General features: G+C 37.2%; 1 protein-coding gene across 3 annotated transcripts; it reads right to left on the bottom strand.

Annotated features, from left to right (window-relative positions):
- Nucleotides 1–5498: 5498 nt before the first annotated feature.
- On the bottom strand, nt 5499–18969 carry LOC136345729 (uncharacterized). 3 transcript variants are annotated; one of them, XM_066294275.1, is made up of 4 exons: nt 18662–18808; nt 9082–9316; nt 6505–6556; nt 5499–5788 (listed from the first exon to the last, which is right to left on the bottom strand). In XM_066294275.1, the coding sequence occupies exons 1-3, from the start codon at nt 18677–18679 to the stop codon at nt 6531–6533; spliced, it is 279 nt and encodes a 92-aa protein (XP_066150372.1). In that variant the 5' UTR covers nt 18680–18808; the 3' UTR covers nt 5499–5788; nt 6505–6530. The 3 variants fall into 3 exon arrangements, with proteins under 3 accessions (XP_066150372.1, XP_066150371.1, XP_066150370.1); XM_066294274.1 differs by lacking the exons at nt 6505–6556; nt 18662–18808 and adding an exon at nt 18822–18969; XM_066294273.1 differs by lacking the exon at nt 6505–6556 and having other exon boundaries at nt 18662–18810.
- Nucleotides 18970–24629: the final 5660 nt, after the last annotated feature.

The following is a 24629-nucleotide window of genomic DNA, read 5'->3' as shown; positions in this document are numbered from 1 at the left end:
TTTTCAACCTCTACAGTTTATCTCTGGTCAATTCGAAATGTTAAATAATTGAACTGCAACACTAAACATCAACATGCCGTGAAAAGTGTCTGAATTAAGTCTTGATATTCGTAATCTAACTGTTGGCTTCAGCAAACGAGAAGATTCGTCACGTGACACTGCTAAAAGTGTGAAAAACGCTCATGATACCGTTCAAATCGTTATAAACAAGTCCGGGAATACGGGAAATGTCCTATTAACTGTCTCTGGAGGAAGACCAAGGAAGAATGAGAATCGGTAGCGCAAGTTTATTATCAGCAGGGTAAAACGAAACGTTCCGATAAATGTCGCAAAAGTCACATCGAATCTTTGAAATGCTGCTGGATCCAGGACATCTGCCCAAACTGTTCGAAATCTTCTAAAACCAGCTGAATTTCATGACAGAGTGGCCAAAAAAAGACCCGGAATTAATGAAAACAATCGCAAGTCGCAATCGACAGTAAATGTAATATTTTTGGATCAGACGGACGTCGTTATGCGCAGAGAAAACCAGGGAAAGCTTCTGAAGAAACAGTATGTAAAACCCACTGTAAAACATGGTGGCGGAAGTCAAATGGTTTGGACTTGTATGTCTCTTGGAGGTGTTGCAACATGTTTGTGTACCGACATATTTTAAGTAAAAATCTGGAGCAGAAAGCCATCAAATTAAGAATTCACGACGCTTGGTGGTTCCAACAAGGCAACGACCTCAAACATTGCTCTAGACTTATTCGGGAATAGTTATTATATAACGTATCGAAAATGCCTCCACAATCCCCGGACCTCAATCCCACCAAGCACTTGCGGTCACACTTAAAGACACAAATTAGGAAAAATTACATAAGGAGCAAAGAAGTGCTTTTGCAAAGAGTTCTTCTGCAAGAATAGTTCTTAATTCCCTCAAGAGGCCACTGAAAACTTGGTTTATTCAATGCCAGGACAGATGCAGAATGTTATCGATTTCGATGAGTACCAAACAAAGTGTTGATAGACATATTTTCGTATGTATGTTACAGTAAATGTACTGCACGTAACGAGAGGATTTGTCGTTATTATTTGTGTTTTGTGGTTGGTGGTACAAAAATTTATCTGTTAGACAAAATTCCCGAAAGTAAATTTTTAAAATTCCTTGAGATAATTTTAAAAAGTTCGAGATGTCACCTAGTGCCAAACACCTAAACCGAACGAAACGACAAATTTATGTAACTCTGAGTAACTTCGACCATTGTATTTGCCTGGTTATTTATGCAGAAATTATCTGAGCCGAAAGAAAGCGAATATTATACGAGGATAGGTCAGAAATTGTGCAACCTACGCTTGCGCAAAACTTTTAAATTTAAACATACTTAAACTATTCTAAAATCTAAACAGAGACTTTCATCTAGGACATAACTGTAGTGCCAAGCTAAAATAGCTTCACATTATATTGACATTTTTTCTTTACATGTGTGTCTCAATGCACATTCCTGCTCTTTTCACGTGGAATAAGACAAATTTACATAGCATTAACGCAATTACGAAGTTACATTGGATATGGGTAGATAAACCAAAAAGAGAAAATAAACTTTTAAATTAGATGCACGTTGGTTGATACCTAAACGTATTGCGTGAGCGCATTGTGTGGACACTTGACATCATCAAATTCACAAATCAGTTGGGACTTGACTGATTTTAAAGAGTTTTATATACCTACTAATTAAGCAGGTTCTAATGGGTGGTAATTTGCATATCGATATTGCTGCGTGCATGACGCATCTCGAACCTCCCGATTAAGCAATTTCTACACCACAACGTGGAACATTCTTTTAATGAATATTATAATTAGCCGTCGTTAATTGTTTTAATCACATATATGCTCAGGGTTTTTAAATGACATTTTTTATCAATCGCACGTACTTTTCCCTTGCTTTGGTGGGTAATTATTTTTTTTATTGACTGGTACTGCATTGACCCAGTTCGCCACAATATCCATTTTCTCTTGGACGCAGGTATGTGTGATTTCAATGCATTTCCTGATCAATAAAACAATGAAAAGGGGGAAAATCGATCATTCAAATATCATTCAAATTAACGCAACTTCCAGTTAAAAACACGCGTTGCGTCACATTGAATAATGATAATTAGCCGCGTAAGAACTCAGACAAAAGAGCTGTTGTTAAGGTTAAACTCACATTGTTTAAATTTGCTTGCATGTGGAAACAAAAAAATTATATTATTAATAACATAACGATTGCCTAAGAGCAACACGATAATTAGGCTCAATCTAGCCGCATTGAGTACCTGGTAATGACGATGCATCGTAGAAGTAGAAATAGCGTTCATTAACGCACAGATAGGGCGGCAAAAAACGCAATTACTAAAACGAAAGCATAAAATTTTACTCTCCCCTGGGGGCTTGCAAATCCAGGAAGTCTTATGTTAATAACAGAAGCATCATAAACTGCGGAATGAGGCCTGATAGTAATTCATACGGATCCGAAGCTAAACCCTTAAGGCCCTTATGTCTGACGCAATATTATTCAGAGCCCTATAGCCTGCAGGAATATATGTTTGCGGTATTAAAATTGTAATAAAACCGGCCATAACTGGACCTTTAGCGGTTTTATTTCAATTCCTCAACATAAAAAAGCAATATTTCTCCGGTGGCTCAAAGAAATGATAATCTTCTCTGCCCTTTGTTTTGCTTCGACGTGTTTTACTAGCCATATATTGTGGGATAAGGTATCTTGCTTTGATGGAGGATTTTTTTCGAGTCGAGAATAATTTTCAATATATTAACGAAAATCTGGAATTCAAAAGAGGAAATGCGAGAGCTTGCTCGGCATCACTCTAGATATTAAAACTCCATTTCAAGGATGATCGAAAATAGAAAAATCTGCTAGGAAATGGAGAAATAAAAAGTAAAATGTTACGGCCTTTGAAGGGCCCCCGCCATCGAAATGGACTTGCGGGTAGGCATATTAAGCAAAAAAGATCTTCGAAGCATTTTGTTTAAAGCAATTCTGGATAAAGAGCAAACTTGTTATAGATCTACGCAGCCATAAAATCAAAACGCATCGGAATGACATTTTTATGTTTTATTCAACGGCTTCACGCGCCGTAAAGCTTGAAAAACATCCCTTTATCCGCGAAATATCCCCCAGTCTACACAATACCTTGGCATTTAAATTTTCGCAGACATGTGACACCTCACTCTATCATTGTCATGAGTGTTCAGTCTCGAAGTGATGTTAAAAATCCCGCTCTTTCGTAATCTATGAATATATAAACAGTTTATTTTTTCCTGCTTGTTGGATGACTATAAATCAACGTGACGAAAAGGTCTATAGGAAGTTGGGTCGTTGTTCATCTCAAGGTTTAAGGATTAATCCTTTCGAAACGGAAAAACTGCCAAATTGGATGGTATTTGAATAGAATCTGAAGCCACGCCATCTTATTGCGTCTCCATTTTTATTTTTATAAAGTTCCACTTTTCGTTTTTCTTCAATACGATCTGAGTTCGAAACGCAGGGAAAGTTTACAAATTAGGAAATTTCGAACGATTTCCTTTAAGGAAGTTTGGGTTGGCGGAAGGAGCATGTCCTTTCCAGTAGCCATTTTTAAGGAGGGCCGGAAAAAAATGTCCTCTCTGCGCATGTCAATATTAATTTATCACTTAGCGACCGATTGTTTACTTCACGCTCGTTTCAAAGAGATTTTAAGGTTGGTGCGACTTCTTTACTTATAAACGGCCAACTAGAAACATCAGGGAATTTTTATCTTTCCGACTCGTACCGACCAAGAAGACCATCAACTTTAGACCCCGATGTGTTGAAGGTGGAAATGGAAACAAGTTCGTGTCAGCCTTGGTCGATCATCCGAGAACATTTGCAGCCGATTGGTAAAGTGAGCAGAGCCGGTGTTTGAGGGCCACATAATCTGTTCGAAGAAAACCGATCTACCACTCGCAATTTATTGCTTGAACGGCACAATGCAGAAGCGTTTTTTGATCGATTGATTACCGGGGACTAAAAAATCGGTCTTGTATGATAATCTAAAAAGCAAAAAGCAGTGACTCCGAATGAACTGCCACGAAGTACTGCTAAAGCAGGTTTACGACCATGAAACTACTTTTCCGAGTTTGAGCGGAGTACTCGCGGAATTGTTCGTTTTGAAGTACTAGACCCCAAACAAACACTGAACGCGGACCTTTACCGTGATCGATTGAACGGAGTAAACCAATCGTTAATTGAATAATCTCCATGAATTGGCAACGAAAAATGAGTTGTTCTGCAACCTGATAATGCTAGACCGCATTACCAAAGACGAACTCTGGAAAAAATTCATGAATTGGATTAGGAGATACTTCCTCGCTCACGATACTCTTCGGACATTGCACCATCGGATTTCCATCTATTCACTTTCTGTGTGGTAAAAAATTCAAAAATGTAAATGATTTCCAAAACGTCCTCACCAGATATTTCGTTCAAAAATCAATTGATTTTTATCGATCAAGCATTCAAAATTGGCGTGCTGGATGGCAAAAAGTCATTTACACTGAGGGTAACTACTTCCATGATTGAAAATTAATAAAAAATTAAAATTATTTGTTTGAAATTAATTGTAAAAAAAACGATTATATATGTATATATATATATATATATGGTTAAATCTTTCTTCCCTTTCATCTTTTAAAAGTCTTTTAAAAGAACCATTTGATACTCCATTCAAAAATTAAAAAGTTTTAACGCGTCCTTCGCCTAAAAAGTTGCTTCTAAATTAGACAATTTTCGATAATTCGTGGATAATGCATTATTTTAGTGTTCTCAAAATTTCTCAAAAACCTGAACGACTATTTAAACGGCTTCGTGGCTCCTACAGTTTCCGAGATCTTAACACTTAGGAATCTAATTTGGGTTAGGCTGCATAGGAAAATTTAGGGTGATGATGAAATTCCAGGAATCTACATAAGACAACAGCCAAATAATACTCCATGGAATTCTTGGTTAAACTCCCGGAAACTGTGCATCTTCAAGTAGTACCAGGAAAAATTCACGAAAATCTACTTCTGGCAACATCAACTCTGTTTTTTTTATATTCCATGACTTTTCAAAGTTTTTCATCCATCAGCAAGTTATTGCTTAATTTTCCTAAATTTCACCACGGTAAAAAATTTCTGAATTTCTATTAAAATTCATTTTACGCAAACCAAAGATTCAATTAAAATCCTCGTTTGAGAAGAAAGGCTGCCGCATGGTCTGGTGCACGTGACACATGAAAAAGGAAGTTTTTCTGGTACCGTAACCATCACTCTTGTCGTGTTGTGTGCACTCAAGAATTGACGGTGCATTCACTACTTACCATCATGTTAATTGCTTTGTTAAGAAATAATTATTAGCGTAATTATTATGGAGATGAGGACGCACTCTCTCCTCGTTGCATTTTTTAAGTAAAAATAATGAGGAAACACGTATACACACAATCGACTAAAAAAAACTAAATTTTATTTGAAATAAATATTATTATTGCACATGTCGACATTTGCATTTATAATTAAGATTTAAATTAAATACCTAAAGGCTACAACGGGTCTTAATACTATTTAACAAGCTGCCAAAAACTGGCTACTATATACTATCTTATTTACACGGCAGTGTTAGACACCCTGTTTATATATACATAGTTTTACATAGCCACAGCGGGGCCCTAATATGGAAGTGAGATTCCGGGTTTGGTATATCCAACGGCTAGAAGAATGCGTAATAATATCTCACTTTTCCTGATGGACCCCCTGGAAATCAGAAACCAAATATTAGAACCATGCAATACCAGAAAAAACATGTTTTTCAGACTAATGCTCAAATCTTGTTTATTTCCAAAATATGATTTGGATGCACCAACGTTCACTTTAATATGCATCTGTGTTTAGAGGTCAAAAAGTGATGCACGCTGTCCAGCTGGAAGTGAATAAAATAAATAATTTCCGGTGTCACTACAAATTGTAATAATAAATAACCATTTATGGTACTAGTTGCAGGATTGAATGGTATTTTCAGTAATGAATTATTTATTGACAACATAATGGATCACATGGTCTATGTGGTGTTATATACGGAAACCGGTAGGGGATTTCCTGATCCTAATGTTCTTTAGCGTATTTGTTGCATAACTTGATTGGCATCAAATATCATTGTGAAGTAAGACGAGAGGATCTGAGATAACAATCAAGGTTCCGGGTTTTTGCTTCTCAAGATCAATGGAAAAACCATGATTCGCTATTTTGAGGGTTCTTATAACCCAAAAATCAACCAGACTTCCTGGTTAAATTTACAAATGAACATCTCGTATAATAACATTTTTCAATTAACAATTTTTTCAGCTCAACGATTAAGTTCAAGGATCGTTGGAAACCTTCCAATTTCATTAACCTTTATTGCGAATTAATGCGATTTCGCAAGAGGTTTTACGGATATAAGAGCGAGTATATTATAGTAAATTGAATCTTACCTCACGTAGACTAAAGCATCAAACATCTAAATAAGGTTTTTAGACCTAGAACCTGAAAGAGAAATCCGTCATATCAGTCAACGTTTTAAATGAAACTTTTTAATGACCACAAGCCGATCTGTATGAAGGATGGAATGTCTCCAGTATGTTGTTATTAGATGAATATATCAACAATATCTACTTTGCTGGAATCCCAATGAAAATGGATCTAACTACAGTTACAATATGATGTGAATTTTCCCTCTAAATTACTAAGCCCATTGTTTTGCAGCCACGACATACTCTTCAAGATATCGGGACAACCCCGACCGCAATTCCCAATTTGGGGCCCTTTTGTTCTTATCAGATGTCCTAAGAAGTGACCGCCTCAATACAATGCCCCAATTTAAATTCAACCTTGTTGTAGGGCGATAAATTCTCCTTGACTTGAGGAAAACCGGGCTGAAACCTCGAAGACGTCGGCCAAAAATCATTATAAATGTTGGGGGTTTCCTCGGGATTTCCGTCCCTGTGCGCTCGATATCGAGGTATTGTTTTTAAACTAATTAATTGAAAATTCTGATTGTAGCAGCTAAGGACATGAGGACAATGTCTAATTGGGTCCTGGGAGTGAGGCATTGAGGGTGAGAGAGGAAGGATATTGTAATTGAATCAATCCCTTATAGGGATGTAAAGTTTATCGATTCTGTTGAGATTGTATGGTGTCGGCAGATAAGAAATGTGCGAAAGATTTGATTAATAATAAGAATAGATTGAGTAAAGATTAACTAATATAAGAAATACTCTCTTATATTCTGTGCACGATTGAAGCATTTCAAGCTTTTGACGAATGAAAGTTAATTAGGGGAGTACCAACGGTATTTCCAAAGGAACTGAACAAAATACTTGAGGTGATAGACCGAAAATGCGAAATTTTCTCGGCCATCACTATTTATTTGGAAAAAAACTTTTTTTCATCCTCTCAGACTGGACCATCGAATTTAGATAGAAAAATTTTCAAATTCCATAGATGATAAATCAGATAATATTGAATAAAGGTGATAGAACACTCGATTTGACGAATTCCTTGCCATTTCGCCTCAGGCAGTAATGATAATCTTCACCGATGTCAACAAAGTCAAATAGCAGCAAATAACGTTTAAAGTGAATTGACTAGGTTTACCTCGAATATTTTACGATAGGCAAATTTATCTTTAATGCTGAATAAGAATCATTTCTTCCTTTCTATTGCACATCGGAAAGCGGTGCCAATGCCCCCCTTCCTAAAATTTGGGAGCTTTTAAAGCGACATTAAATAAGGAATTGTAATTAGCTTAAGGAAGTGTAATTTATTTTAAGACCGTCTTTGAGTGTATAGTTTCAAACATTTTTTTCCTCAACGGTCTCTTCAAATTTTCTATCATTTCCTCCTTTGCTGCTTAATAGCAAACGCAATAACCATAGAAATTATGTTAGTCTTAAAATCTATGGTTGCTTATAAATGTCTCATCTAAGTATTTAGGTTTTCGCCAATATTTCTTCTTCAGATTAAATCGTTGCTCTTCCTACTCGAGACTGAGAGACTCAGAGTCTTAAAACAAACTTAATTTTGAGATTCAGCTTGGTCAAGACTCTTATATCATGCTTCTGGTTCGCATGTGGTTGTCACATACTTTCACTCAATCCTTTTAGTTTTTTTTCTTATCTTCACTCACGAATCACTTCTTTTATAGCTAAAAATTTGAGGTCCGTGATAATTCAATTCCACCGCCTGTTACTCGGCTACCAATTGCCCACCAGGAAGTGACAGACCCATGAAAAAGGTGCACTTTTTCGAGACGTTTCTGTGCATTGTCCTTTCACAATGTTTATAAACGACGGTGGTAAATCACAATTGGTAAATTTCTAAATATCGCAGGTCGTAATTAAAATTTTCGTCATCTGGCATGCCGGTGGAACATCTGCTTACGGCTTTGATTGTTTTCATTACTTTCGCTTTATTTCAATTAATGCCTCTAATCAATGATTAATAGGCGCAATTCGTTAACGTAATAATGAATGAAGAAAGTGTTTCGTCCAACATGGTTTTAAGGGTTTCCATTTCTACGAGTCATTAGCACCCACGTTCTTGAACAACTTAATAACGATCGGTGAATGTAATACGTTATTACATGCGTGATGACTGATCATGCGGAAACCATAATATGCTTTTACCACTACAAATTATCAATTATACGAACCGTTTTACGATCGCGTAAATTTATCTTTCTTTCCAAACGAGTGATTGCAACTCCGGATTAAGTTGTACATTTTTGAGTGAGTCGAACAAATCGCGTCTTTGGACACATTATTTCAAATTCGTGTCACCGAACGTAATTTCAATTAGCTTAAGACGAAAGGAATGCGATCGTGATACTTTTTCATAAGGAAACCCGGCAGTGAAACACTAATTTTGCATTATCCTCGATAAAGAAACGACACCGGCAAAAAAGTCTTATGCAAGCTGGTTTCCGCGTATAACGGCGATATTTGAGGATGAAACTACGTCATGCAGATGTGACTTCTACTAAATAATGACTGAAATGTTTTAAGTCTTACTTGGACTATGTGGTGGCACGAACCCATATCCAGAAGCACCTACAACCACTCCGCTCGTCTCTCCATTGTCGGGGGGCGACGGGGGGAAAACCACGGGTCCCGGGTTATCTCGTTGGTCTCTAACCGACGTTAGGGCACTATCGAGGCCATAGCCCCCATATGAAGAGAAGCCGAAACCTCCGAACTGAGCTCTTGCTACAGCTGCGAGACAGGCTATACAGGCGGAGATGAAAGTCTAAAAAGATTAGAAAACATTTCGTCTAAATTCAAGATTCGAGGAGCAAAAATGTTAGTTAAAAAGAAGAAAGAACTCTAAAGACTGAAGGGTGGATCGGAACTCCACATTTTAAAAAGCATGAAAATTCTGTTGTGTCATGTCTCGTTCTGCGGCGTACCTTCGGCCCAAGCTAGTTTCGATGGAAACCCAAATCTTACCATTAAGGGTAATAGAGAACTTATATTTACAAAAGAAAATAATTTTTGAACATAAAACCGCAGCTTTCAGCGCTTGCAAACCTCTAATTAACCAAACAGAACCTTCACAATCAAATCAAACAAGAAAGTATCCAATTTCGTTCGGTTCGTACGAATATTCTAATTTGCCCATTATTAATTTGACGAACTACTTCGTCAAATATTATCCCTTGTTGCTTTGTAATCCAATAGTTTCGGATAAAATCGTCATTTGCAATGATACGTCATCATTCACAAGGCTTATTTTTAGAGTGAAAGCTGTCGAGTTGATAAGGTAAATCATTTTCCTCGTAGGTAGTAATCAATGTCCTTTTCATTATTCCACGATCATGCTGTTTTTGAATTATTAAAACGGTGTCCGGTTTAATGAGCATCATTGATTGAATTTTCTCTCTCATTCATAGACGTATGTGGCAGGAAACTCTTGAAAAATACATGAGCTTAAACGTGACATTTTATTACTTATTTTTGTAGTTTATCGTATGATAAGGTAGCGTTGCATTAATAAAATTCTTTTTAGCCATTTGGTCGATTTCATAACGGTCTCATCAAATACGTTTATTAACTGAAACAACCTCGAGTTGTTAACGTTCACCAGAGACTTCTTTTTTCAATAGTAAAAGAATTTCGGCATAAAAGCACTGTGCGTTCCGCCCTAAGAAAGTTCACTTTACGTTACGAAATCGGCAATTTATTACCAATTATGTTTATGCTCATATATAAATTACCTGACAAAAATGTTTGATAACACTAATTCCTTCAATTAAACTTTTTCTTAAAATTAAAAGCACCAATTATCTTGTCATTACCCATACGCAGTTTATGTATAAGTCCCATTACATCAAAATGTTATTTATGTGTAAATGGATGTTACTCTCCTTTGACTTTCACCTCTCTTTTCTTTATTGATGGCAACTTTTCGTTTTTTACGAGAACGAGTTTATATACATGTCGCTTTTACAATACATTTGTACGCATTTGCAATCGTGCATGAGAACGTGCTGCATTAACCGATTATCTTCACAGAAGAGAACAAGGTCGTGGATGATGGTGTTAAAGCATTTCCATTGTGTCAACCTGATACGTTTTATTTTATGCGGTAACCGGACCAATTTACATAACATCACAATAATGTGTGAGTTTCACATGACGAATTACTACAGCCAATTAAGACCAATTATGAGCGTGTCAATTAAATTTAGGTATTGAAAAGTTTTGAGAAACTCGCTTGGTGGGCTTAAGAAAGGTAGCGCCATCATCGAGTGCGCGGAATGATTTATCGAAGCCTCATGATATTTATTTAACAGAAAATGCCTCGTTTCATTAGGATTATTGGCAAATTATGTATAGACTGCTGTCTTCTAAAGAACATAATAATTATAAGAATATCTAAGCTATTTATCAAATAGTGTCCATTCACATACGCTGCCTTATACAAGTAAACCATAAATTTAAACAATGGCTATATTTATTAAATTAGGATTTTGGCTGTGAAAGTTGTGAAATTCGTTATGCCAATGGAGTTTTCGACATATTTTAGTTAATTAAAACAATGTGATTGTTTACTGTTGCGTATCTACGTTGTGCAATTGAGCCATAGATTGGTTAAACAACTGTGACCCACTGTGACACTCACTCTACGAACACGCCCACACCTAGAGTTCAATTTCGGAACTCGCCATCTTCGATGAGAAGAGAGGAGGGAGTTTCCGGAAATGTCACCAGAGTGCATTGTGATCACGTACACTTTGTAGACTGAAAAGAAGTGAAAAGATAGTGCCGAAGGAAATATAAAAAAGCTTGAATGAAAATCAAACATCTGCGTGATTCGAGTCAAAGGAACTTGGCGACATATTTTACCTAATTGAAAAAGTGATCTTTTATCGTTGCTCCAACATCACGTACACCACGAGCTGCGTTTCGGAGCTCGGCCCTTGGTGCGAAGTGTCAGAACCGAAGTGCGTTCCGCGACCACTCTCCAGATGCATTGTGATGGAGCACACTTCGCTGACTATCTAAACTAAGAGTGTTAATAGTAACGCTAGGAAAGAGTGACGTAGAGCGAATCACCGACCGAACGATATCGCTGCAAATCTGAGCGGAACCCTTTCAGCAAAGACCTTCCACGTCATGTACGACAACGAAGTACACGTCCCAGCAAAAAACCAAGCCCACCATGACGCAAAAGAAAACCGTAAAAATCCACCCATATCCTGGGCAAATCCTGCTTGTTAACGGCATTGGCAACAAGCGCATAGCAGGAGACCCTGCCCCGCGCCTTTCTCAATGGTCAGTGAAGAAATGCCTTGCGGATAGCTCCTGTTGCATTCTTCAATAGTGGCGAAAGCACTATACGACCTTGGATCCGCAAGGCCACACTGATCAGCCGGTCGTACTATGTCACGTTCGCAGGTAGTACCTACTATGGAGCGACGTTGCCGTGTCGTGCAATACCAGCAGCAGTTGCAGGATCACGGTTGCTTACGATTAGACCTTGATTGGGCCTCCGGGTAATAACGCGAGTGGCAACGTCGAAAGAACACTATGCTAATTCGTGTTATTATGTGCAAGTTATGTAATTTGGCGCGTGTCACTTAAAAATCGCACGTTTCAATAGTTCCTGAATGGAATAAAGTATCATTGTGCGTATTGTAGGCCTAAATGCTAATTAGGGTTTCTACACATAGAAAACGGAACTGCTGCAGGATTACGTATTATGGTTGGTGTGCGTGGAGGAAGTCAGGCGGGGTAAATTACGTCTTAGGAGTTCACGGGATCTTTCGAAGGCCGCAAATTTTTAATCATGCAACCAGTTGCCAACCCGAAACTTTAATTAGCAACCCGCAGAGAGCTTTCAAAGAGCTTTTTTTCGCCAAACAGCGACTGATGTATAACTCGATTGGAGCTGACAGTTCTAATGTGTGGGCAGTTGGAGAACGCGTATTCTGTTGTAACAATAAACGGTTAATGCCGGGGATTTCGTGAGTTTCACGGTCTGATTCTTTGCCATAACATTCGTCAATTCGGAAAAAATCTGCATAACAGTTGCCGGGTAATTGCTGCCGTTGGTACTGTTGCTGGACACGAGCAAAGTGTATGTGTGTGAGGGCCGTTACGCCATGCCGATTGGCGCTGCTGATATGGTATTGATAACCCATTTAACGCAGAAAAATGGGTTATTAAATTGACGTTTGAGAGAGAAGGAGAGATAATGGAATGCGGGGGCGTGTTTGTGGTTGAAACGCAAAGAAACACTGAAGGATTGATTGGAGAATGCACGATTAGATTATGGTTCAAATCACGTACCGTTTCATGCAGTTCAAAAGGTTCACATCAGCAGTGATGCCACATCTTTTCAAAATTAATATGCAGCAGGGACGCTACAAGCTCCTCACACAGACTGTTTAAGAACATGGGCATTATACCGACAATAATAATGACAACAACAAATAATCAGGAGCACCTTTTTTGCTCTCAAAATAACAAAATTTTCAATCCGAAATTGATGAACAAAAAACACAACGGTTTACAGCACCAAATTAAACCAAAGCGGTAACCGTGCAAAAAAATAGAATTATGTTCAGGCATTCAAATATATTTTTATTCTTTTTTAGCATATTAAGTTGATATGACTTGCCACTTGACGTAACGCGACTCTCAATCATTACATTTTGTCACGTGAACAAAAAGTTACGCGATTGGACCATACCTGCAGCTTCAAAAGCAAACGAGCATTTCAACTCTGATGGAGTTTCACTGATGACGTGTCTCGACAGGATAAATAGACACCTACGCCAATGAACTTTGTTATAGGGCGCGCATAGGAACTAGAAGAATTTTTCACAAACGTTCGCCCTTCTCATCTTGAATGAAACAAAAATCTTTTTGATGACTAAAGAAATCTGCATCTCAGAAATAACACTACGGCAGCGTATTTTGGTGGATAATATGAAGTAGATAGTGAATAATACAAAGTAATCATGAAAGAGTTTGGAGAAAAATATTCAGTTTCGGTGGTGGCGCTACTTTCTTTTTCATTCAACTTCACGACAATTTAAAAATGTTTAACTCTTTAGTGCAGGTCCAGTGGCGGTGATAAATATTTAATTTTAATCATCGAACAGATTTTTCTCGAAAATTAAGTGACCGCGGACGCTGAATGTATTTGTTTGGCGCTTTTAAGAAAGTAATAGCACAAGAACCGTTCTAGAGATGAAAATAATATATTAAGAAATATCAATTTCTGGTACCCACATACCGCAAATAGTGTATAAAACAAATTATATATGCATGACATAATACCTTAGAAGTTAATGCTGAGATTATAAATGACAGATTTGCTAAAACACGTTCGTTAATAGCCACTTGCAAGCCTATTATAAATCATATTAAGGTTGGTAAGCAACTGGGTTAGAGTTCAGTGTATGTTTGCAAATAATAAATGCACAGTTATTAGTATTGTATATTTTATTACATGCTAATTTAAACTGACATTGACAGATATTATTGATCGTGGCGCTTGCACGTAGCCTCTAGATCTACAAAGTACAAGATCCGGAATTTAGTAGATTTTTTTTTTGCTTTAGAATGGGCGTTTTAAATGATCATAAGACCGCTCATTGGCCATGAAAAGAATAATTGTTGTTAACCGATTTAAACCAGAAAAAACACGTTTCGCCTATTTTGATGGAATTAAACCTCTTTTTGTTCATCGTAAGAAAGCATAAACTGAAAATCACTTAAATTCCTCGAGCAGAACGGCACGGTCGCTAATTTAACACAAATTTATTTCTTCATATTTAATAACGTGTAATATGTAAATAAATTCAAATTAGTTGTTCGAGCTTTTACAATTAAACACCTGGTAATTAAGAGAGGACAAATATTATAAAAGACAACTTTATTAATAAGGAAGCTCATATTTACCAAATAAGGATTGTCATTAGTTCCTTAAGGAAGCGTTATTACTCGATTTATCTATTTAGGCAATCTTGGAAATAAAGGTTATCATTTAAAAACTCAATTGGAATCGGCAAATTCTGATTTATAAGTTTCCTATTAATGAAGCTATATATCGAAGGATCTTCATAATCACTTTCACTCGCGATTTACACGTAATGAATTCGGGCATGTTATTGGCGAAACTTTTCCATTAATCCCATAAATTCGCCGTTGTAATTTGCTGTTGATTGAGTCTATTCACGGACGTATAACGTGTCGTGGAAGTTAATAGAACATTTTCGAAGAGATAAATTTCATGCAAAATTACATGTAAAAACCGACCAAAAGTAGACCATTGCCGGGGAGGAGGTGAAAGACCTACCCGCACCTGTACGTATTGACCCCTGAATGCCTCCTCCGGCGAGTTCGGGTAACCAACCCTGGAAGGGGGAGAGAGAGGTAACAAACGCGAAAGGGAAAAGAATGGACGTTCAATGGGTGAAACTGGGGAATACCTGGACGCAGGCCTGCCGGAGGAACGACCTTTGCATCATCAAAAACCAGCCTCGGAGCAAAAACACCCAACGACGGCCATGCACGAGTGGATGCCATAACGCGAAGAGAAGCATCTCAGGACAAAACGTAAACATGCCAGCACAGTTTCCATTGCCGATAGAAAAAGAAAGAATTTCTATCGAATTCATATATCAAGATTGATAACAACACGATACGGGACCAGAAGGACATAGATAAAGTGATTGGAAGGAGGAATACTGGCGTTGCCCCGCAACTTGAAAGGACATAAATCGAGCATTGGGAGGCGCGAAACCCTCTGGATTACATGAAGGGCGGAAGTAAGTACAACAAGATCGGAAAACGATATATCCCCGAGGGGCAGTTCCGCGTTCGGAGAAGGTTCTTTCATCCCGAGGTTCTTAGTGGGTAGTCGCTTCGAGGAACTTCACCCTACCCGGTTGTCAGAACACCAGGCCGTGTGTCTATTAGAGATTTTTCTTGTGACAAAAGAAAGACCATTAATAATTTTTTTGATCCCATAACGCGTAAAACGAAAATGACCAAATTAGTATTTTTTAATCGTGTAAACCCTGCTGCTTGCACAAGTTTGCAATCTCACCAAAATTATATTACTTCGCATGAAATTGCCTTGCGTATATAGGCCTTCCTATACTCCATTGTTGGTTTAATCGTGCAGAAAAAGCAAAATTCCTCTAAAAACTTAATCATTCAAATCGATAATAAACAACGATCATGTGAAAGATTTTTTTGGTTCGATATAGCAACCAATTTATTCCTTACGTAAAAACGAAGTTTTGTCGGATTGAATTAAAGGTCACGATTAACGATGACCGTTGAGCAATCAAACTCACGATGTGTACAGGTAAAAACACCAGAAATTTTAATAAAAATATTTGTAACATTTGCCTAGAATTACCAAACATGCGTTGTTTCCTTCTAGTCTTGACCAAGTTGAATTAACTCGTTATTTCGCTTAAAAACAATATGTATATGCGTAAACTGGAAATTAAACGGGTTTTTATTTCACGTGTCGATCGGAAAACCTTCGTATAAATCAATGCTCTACTTACTGCAAACTTTTAAAGTGAACGTATGCGTGGATTACGCCGAAATTTTTGAGTCACATCATCTACGCCACTGACGGCAATTTCATGCATAAAGACAATTTATCGCGATTTTGATAAATTTTGATTCATCTACTTTCTTCGTAGTTACCATCTGTCTCTGTGTGCTCAAGGAGAGGCAGATTTTTGATTCTTGTCCCATATGTTGGTTGCTATCAAAAATAAGAAATTTTGTCGAAGAACCGAGGCGCTTACATAAATGGAAAGTGTAAAAATTACTTTTTCATTTCGTAACGTTTTTACCATCCACAGGGGTTTGCTTTAGCGAATTAATCCAAATTGACCTGTTTGTTGCAATTCTTACTAACACCGTCAAAGGTCTTCAAAATTAAGGAAACAATTAACCACATTAATTTAATATTAATGCCAATAACACAATGTTCCGGTTAATTTCGATATTCCCATGTAGTATGCGACGAGAACGGAAATTGAATACCTACTTGAAAGGTAATTTATATGAAAATTGGTGTAATAATACGAAATTAATCGAACGAGATGGAATTTCAAAAAAATTATTACGTACGAACTTACGTACTGTTTGGAAAGAAATTGAAAGTTATCGTCCCACTCAACGTTTTAAGTAATCCGAACCCATTGATTAACTTGGAGGGAATCAGAAGGTACCGAATGAACGAACATAAACTAAACTGGCCTCACCCAACGTAGCCTCAAGTAATATGGTAGCATTTAATAACTAATTAATCAGTTGAAGTGACGTGAGATATTTCACGCATAACGTGAAGAAATTGAGAAAAATCATAATAAATTATGACGATCCGCCAATCACGGCTCACTGACGGAAGGAACTTGAATTAAACTGGTACTAATTTTTTTGGAAATTAACTTGAGTTTACCTGAAGTAGGCTACCGAAAATGACATGAAAGAAACCTGAAAATAAGCAATCAACAATTGACATGTGATAGATGCAAGAACCCTCACACAACATAAACCAATTGAGTTTTTTATCGATAAAAACTAATCAAAATTAACTCAAATCAACCACAATTAGGTTTACAATGTTCAGGAAATGTAATGATTGGTTTGAAGCAAACAGACGCACGGTAAAATTAGCTGGGTACCTGAGAAACATTCGAGCATTTGTCAAGTAATGTTAACTATTCATTTGATTAAACAAATTCAAAAATATACTCCGTAGATTAACTCAAGGCTTCATACGCATGATGAGCTTTCATTTTAGTTCATGTTAGGAAAGAATAATTACTCCTGCAATCACTATGATTGTAAGAAACCCTGGCCAGATTGATCGATGTTTTCGAAAAACGGTATAAAAATCCTCATAAGGTAGATTCGGGTTAATCCTATTCCTCTCGCCTTCTATAGGTTAATACCGATTGCTTGGTATTTGCTTCCACTAACTACGAACTAACAAGCTCGAAAAAGACAGACCAAAAAATTTGATACAATGTGAGACAATGCAATGCGAAATAACCCGAGATAACCTGAAGTCATAATAACAAGTAATCTGAGCTAACTGAAGGAATAAGTAATTGATATGAAAGAAACCTAGACGAGTAATAAATCGCTTTGAGTAATCCGCTGAAGTATCATCAGGATTTGAAGAGAGTAATAATTAACATGGAGAACATTTGGAAGTAATGGATAATTGACGAATCGAAAAAATACTGGAAACTATAGTTGAACGGAAGGATACTGCTGAAACAATATTATCGAGCAAGAATTTACTTGAATTAATGGGAATCAATCTAAAGCAAGTTGGCGACATTTGAATAGTAATAATTCATTTTAAGTCAGTAAAAGTACTGTGCGGCGTTAAGTTGAAGATAGTGACTTATAGAGTGACTAACCTGAACTAACATAACCAGTTAATATGTATATGTTTAATAGTATATTTTTCTGCATATTTAAGGAATTAAAAACAGAAAGTTTCTTGAATGGTGACTAAGAGATGACATGGAGGAGTGTCGCATTGCATTGCAAAAGTATGAAATGTTCTATAGTTTTTGCATCATAATTTTTTTATCAAATGGTTTTTTAGCATTGTGGAGCTTTAAACGGCTTATTATTGTATTATGTTAAATCCCTTTTTCCTTTACATTCGCATGCTTAAAATTCATAGTCAGTTAATCCCTCATTGACCCAAATTTCAAACCACTAATTACAGTTATCAGTACAGATAAATCACTATTCGCTTCTTATTAACGATCTGAATAATTTCACACCCCAATGCAAAGCCACTCTAAAAGCTAATATTTCAGTAAAAAGAAAAATAGCCGAATACTGTATAATGAATAATTGTTTTAGAAGTGAAGACATTTTTCTACGAAAAAACACTTAAAAGCAATTAGAAGAAGCACAAAAATCTGAGCGAGCACTCTTATAAGGAAACTGAAAACATACATCCACGCTTATCTAATTAGGATCAAGTTACTCGCAAAGGAGGTATTACATTGTGAAGCTTCGCGTTTTTCTTCTTCAGAGAATTTTAATTCGAAATTTTCCCTTTTCTTAAGCATATATTTACCACCTGAAGCCGCATCATCCATACGCACACAATCTCAAACCTAATCCAAAACGGGCACTGATAAACACGCGAAAAGCTCGGAAAATCGCACACTAGAAACGGTTGGTGAGGAACGGCACCATCACCATCGGCTGCAAGAAAGCTTTTCTTTGACACTTACGAATCTCATGATGTTGGACGCCTACTTCTACGGGTGCTCTAGGTGGGTGAACTGCTGTAGACAGATGCGGGGCAGAATCGTGTAGAGTTATATATAGGTACCTATTGAAAATGCAGCCTCGCAGTCGAGGCCAAGCGACGTCGAGGTATAGCGACGTCCGAGACGCCGGAAGAACTACCAGATCACGGTGAAGGTCGCCATCGAGTCCATTCCATACCACATGTAGGTGGAGAGGATGCGTTCCGGAGCTTCCGGGATTTAAAATGGGTCATGTGTAGCTCGTGAGCGGAATTTCCGCCTGACGTTCTAACGTGGAAGGTTGGACACTGTTGTTCTAGATAATTGATTCGATAAGACTTTGACAGCAAATCTGCTGGGAGAGGCCTTTTGGCCTTGCAAGTGGGGTACACATGAAACTAGATCACTTCACGCCGTTTGGTACCTCTCAAGGGATTAGGAGGAGACAGTATTTTTGACGATTTTATGCCTCAAATGTTCTCTAGAAATTTAATGTTTTTAATTCTGAATTGATTATGTGCCTGAGATTGACATTGACCGTTTGACAGCGGAGGACGTAAGAATCGCAAAGCAGATACAGGTACTCAAAAAAGTATCCGTACAGCCAAAAGGAAAATTCTGTGATCCGTAATTCGACTACTAAAAGTAGTTCGACTTTGACCAAATTTTCAGGATATGTAAAGAAAAATCCCCTCTACAAGAATATTAAAATCATATTGAAAAATTTCCACCGTCCAAGGAGTTTCCAAAACGGAGTTTCTTTTATGACCCTGAAACGCACCCTAAAAATTAAATTTTTAAAAGTTGCTCGAACACTTGAACTGAGTTTAGATTTTGAATTTTCATTATACAAAATTTAAAGAAAATCGGTCGAAAATTACGGATCACAGAATTTTTCTTTTGGCTGTACGAACACTTTTTTGAGTGATCGTATGTGCCACATATGCGTTTTAGTTACCATAAAGTCATTTAAAATATCTACTTGAAACTGGGTGATGCGTGACTCCACCTGCACCTTACCGAGATAGGAATAATCATAAAGCACTCGATCCCCATTTGTACTACCATTTCCGGGACACCGTGTATATGCAGGGCATTATTGCCGCACCGCGTTAGAACTCAAAATTTGTTCTTCTGTTGTGCCTTCGTCTTGTTGCTATTAAGTAATTGTTTTTAGAGAGAGGTGGTTGCATACAGTAATCCGTTTAAGGATTGGTGAAGACCTCTAGGTTATTTTTCAGGATGTAACCCATTGCTTGTTGGTGGTTAAGGTGATGAAATCGGTCAACCATCTAATGCTTTAGATTTCGATTTCGAAAATTGAGATGCTGATTTTCTCGAGTGCAAGTCCTTCTTTATGAACCCTCAAGGCGCAAAACGTGTCATTTTTTGGACGCGTCTTAATTATTCTTAAATACCTTAGACATCCTGAAACTGTTGAAATCAGATACTCATAAATCTTTCATTATCATATGATTTTTCAATTTAACGACGTCTCTATTTAATTTATTGAAAATTACTACTTTTTCGGATTCTTCATGCTTCATTCATTTAACGAATTTTTGTGCAAAATTCCCCATTACATTCCTAACATCAATAAAAAAACTTGTTGCTTCGTTGCTGCTATTATACATTATTCATTTAATAGATAATTTGATAAAGATTTAATGGAATCTCTGGCCGCAAAAAACACGTAAACCCAATCACAGGCGCGAAGAGATCTAATTAAAAGGGTTAATTGTTCAATAAGACTGTCTAATTGCACAATTCTGGGGACATCCATGCGTCTGAGCATGAAACCGCAATGTAATCAATTACCGCTACATTTTTCTTATCGATTATTCAACGATTTGACTTAACATTGACTTATTTGCTAAACGCTCCGTAAATTTTCTTCTGACTTCAAGTAAATTGTTTACGTAAATATACCGTTAAGATGGGGATCATTAACTTCAATATTGTTACTTAACAATTAAATAATAAGAATTTCGTTTAGCAGCCCTGGCAAGGTCAAGTTTTGGTTTCATTGATTGCACCTTTAGGTATCTACTGCTAATGAGGTACTTTTTTTATGATAAATATTCGCCTCGAATGGAGATGGATGGTAGTGTGGATGATGGTAAATATTTTGTGGAAAGAGTAAAGAAGGTATAATGATGGGAGTGAAAAGCGATGCAATTCTTGTTTAATAGAATAAATTTTATCTCATTCTTCTCACGATTCTTTAAATCATGGCGTTTGTAGCACAATCGATGTTACTATGAGTGCCGATGTTTGTAGCGCTGGTTCTTGAGTTATGTAGTCGCCCCACCTACATCATTAAGGATTTCGCCTGTTGCACGTCGCACTGGCGTGCTTTATGTAGTCCAGCTACATAAAATCGTTTGTCTCTCTAGAACTAGAATTTCTTATACCTCATTCCTTGCCTCTCTCAACCAACCCAAGGACACCAAAATGTCAACTCCACCACTGCTCACATTCAAGAACAATTATTACATTGTTGGTATACCTAATTGCTCCAACAATCAGGGTGTCGCAATTACGGAAGGTCACTCTATTATACGGGCATTTTGGTCTATCATGCGATTAAATTTATGTGATTGTAGCACGTAATATGCAGTGAATTAAACGGGCAAACACCTCTAATTCTTTTGGCCATGTCAAAAGGATGGAGATTTAATTTCCGGTGACCGAGGAAAGCAAATCATCATCAACGTCCTTTAGGAGCACTGAAAGAAAAACGATGGTTTTGAAAGACCTTATAGAGGTACGATGGTAAACCATGACAAATATACATTAAAGCTTATGATTGCTGTACTATTGAAAGCCAAAGGGGACTCCCTTATTGCCTATTAAAGATAATCGATCAGCTAATTTTGAGGATAAGCGATGCCATAATAATGTTTGTTACGTTATAGTGAGATGGTAACACACTCATTGATTATGTAAATAGACCCTATAAACGAATAGAGTGGCGGAAACCCTGTATGATTTTTTTGAAAATGATGGGCGTGTCCCAGATCCGTTTAAAACAGTTTGATTAATAAATTGGACGTAAAGGTATTTTACTTTTATCCTTGCGGAATGCTTTCCGTGTTTGCTGTAATACCGCAGGCTTCCTCCTTCTGACACATAAAACAAACACTATATCAGTGCTTGATTAGTTTTAATTAATTGCGTAGATATGTAAAACCAGTGTCATATAACTGAGACCTTACCAGCTATCATTGAGAGTAACATTTCCCGTTCTTCTCTCAATTCTAACTAAATAATATACAGAGCGGTTTTACTCGGCCTTCGCGGTTTTATAGGCCCCTTAATTTATTTCTTAATGTGATGTATTACTCCGCTTTGTATCTGCTTATTAGCGAATACAGCTTAGTTGTAAGAATTGCGAAAAGAACATGAGAATGCCCGGGTATTAGCTTCGAAATCATATACATCAAACCATTAGATTTGATTCGCTAATAGCATTGCGGCTACTTTGTAATTTTGTAAGGCACGTTTGTTTATTACTTGAGTAATAATTACAAGTTGCGGATATTGTGTGTGGCGGTGTTTTGGATTTGATGTCTTATTAAATCGAAGTAATACAACCATTTACGTTTTATTAGGCTGCAGCATCAGGAAAGGTCGATGGATAAGCGTTGAGTACATCTAATGGGTGCACAAAAAAAAACTGAGCACCGACATTAGTTGAATTAAAAATGTACTCACACCCATGCAAATGGTCCGCAATTTTGCCCATGTGTGGTTCGGGCATTGTCGTTTATATGATAAAGGCCTCAGTTGCCTACGAGCTGTCATTCAGTGCATGTAACGTGATTAAGAGATGGATGTTTTCAGACAAAATTTAGCAGTATCGATGTTGTTTTGTATCAAACGAAACAAAAATGCTGCAGAAATTACAGAAATCGTTAATTCACTTAAGCGCGTGCGAAGGGGGATAAGTCATAAAATGCGCATTATGAGTTAAGTTCATAACTTAAATTAGGCTTAACTTAGTGGTTGGAGTTAATTTTCAAAATCTTAAAAAAACGCAATTTTCAACAAATCTTATGTGGTTTACGAACTCAACTCAAAATAATCATTTTGCAACTTAACCCCCTTGGAACGTGCTAGATTGAATTCGGCTTGGGGAAATGGTTCTGTGCTGCAACTTTTAATGACTGGTTTTATGAGAGAAATTTGTGTCTTGAGGACGATCCACGTCCGAGTGTAAAAAAAAGTTTGAAGACGGAGAACTTCAAGCTTTACTCAACGAAAATCCAAATCAAACTGAAAAAAGCTTGTGAAACTATTAGAAGTGACTCAACGAGCAATTGCAGTTCGATTACGTGTAGTGAGAAAGGTACAAAAGAAAATACAATGGGTTCCTCACGAATTAACCGAGGAGCAGCAAAAATCGAAGAGTTGACATCTACGTGAACTTACTTTCTTGGTATAAAAGAAAGGATTTTCTGCACAAAATCATTAAAGAAGATGAAAAGTGGATATCGTATGACAATCCTAAGCGTGGAAAAGCATTGGTTGATCTAAGCCAGCCATCCACATCACTTGCAAAAACAAATATTCATGCCAAGAAAGTTTCACTGTGTGTCTAGTGGGATTGGAAGGGAGTCATTTATTACGAGCGTCTGAAACTTGGTCAAACTGTTATAGTCGAACGTTATCAGGCCCAAATGATCAAATTAAATCAAACTCTGGAGCCACGAAATTCGGAAAGTGATATTGCTGCGTGACAATGTTCGTACCCATTCAGCAAAACCGACCCAGGAACTAATCTTCGCCTTAAGCTGAGAAATTCTCCGACATGCGGCGTATTCTCCAGACTTGGGTCCTTCTGATTTTCACTTATTTACATCAATGCAGCCTCATCTAGCTGACCAGCAGTTCTCTAAAGCTGGATATGTTCGAAAATAACTGGATAACTATTTTGCCTCGAAACCAGTAAGCTCCTATCGTGACGGCGTCTATCATTCACCCGTTCGAAGACAAAGGGCCGTAGATGACAACGGAGATTATTTTGATTATTAACATTTCCAATAAGTATGTTTTTAACGAAGCTTAATTTCACCAAAAAATACCCGCTTCTTATTTATACACCTATTACATATTGTAGCTAATGAAGCTTTGACGAAATTCGCATGACACACAGTATATAGTCTCTAAATAACTCAATAGTTTTATTTTTAGGAATGTCCACATGCCGAAATTGTATTATAGGATTCGAAAATTTTCTGAACGGAGTTTAGTCATGCCGAACCGTATATTCGTTCCAAACGTGCATGTCGAGTTGCCCGAAAGAGAGACTAAATATATCCTGTTCATGATCGTTTTGGCTACACTAAACGCAACATTTTTATTATGGTTAATAATTGCCGAATCATTTGCTTCGTTTACTTTATTTCAATAATTTTGCATTCCGGATTTCGATTAAATTTATCCAAACCCCACTTGACCTCGTATAAAGACTTATTGAAGACATTACACACTCGAGGGTATTACGAAACCCTATTAATTATTCCGTCACATACTTCCTGGTATGTACAGTTCCTTCCGATCGTGTATAGAATACCCATAAAACTAGCACAAAAACTGGACCAATTAAAGCTAGATTCGTTTCCCATAAAGGAAAGATATGTGAACGCCCATGAAACCGAAACTATATGACTCTCTCAAAGCACGTGGTTTTTGACCAAATTAAGACTTGCCATTGGACTAGCAAAACGTGCTTGTTAGTGCCTAAGAGGTCGTTTTATAAGAAAATATTGTCTTTTGCTTATATTG

The sequence above is a fragment of the Euwallacea fornicatus genome, chromosome 21 (assembly GCF_040115645.1).
Source record: "Euwallacea fornicatus isolate EFF26 chromosome 21, ASM4011564v1, whole genome shotgun sequence".
NCBI lineage: Eukaryota > Metazoa > Arthropoda > Insecta > Coleoptera > Curculionidae > Euwallacea > Euwallacea fornicatus.
This window is presented reverse-complemented; position numbering and strand designations above follow the sequence as displayed.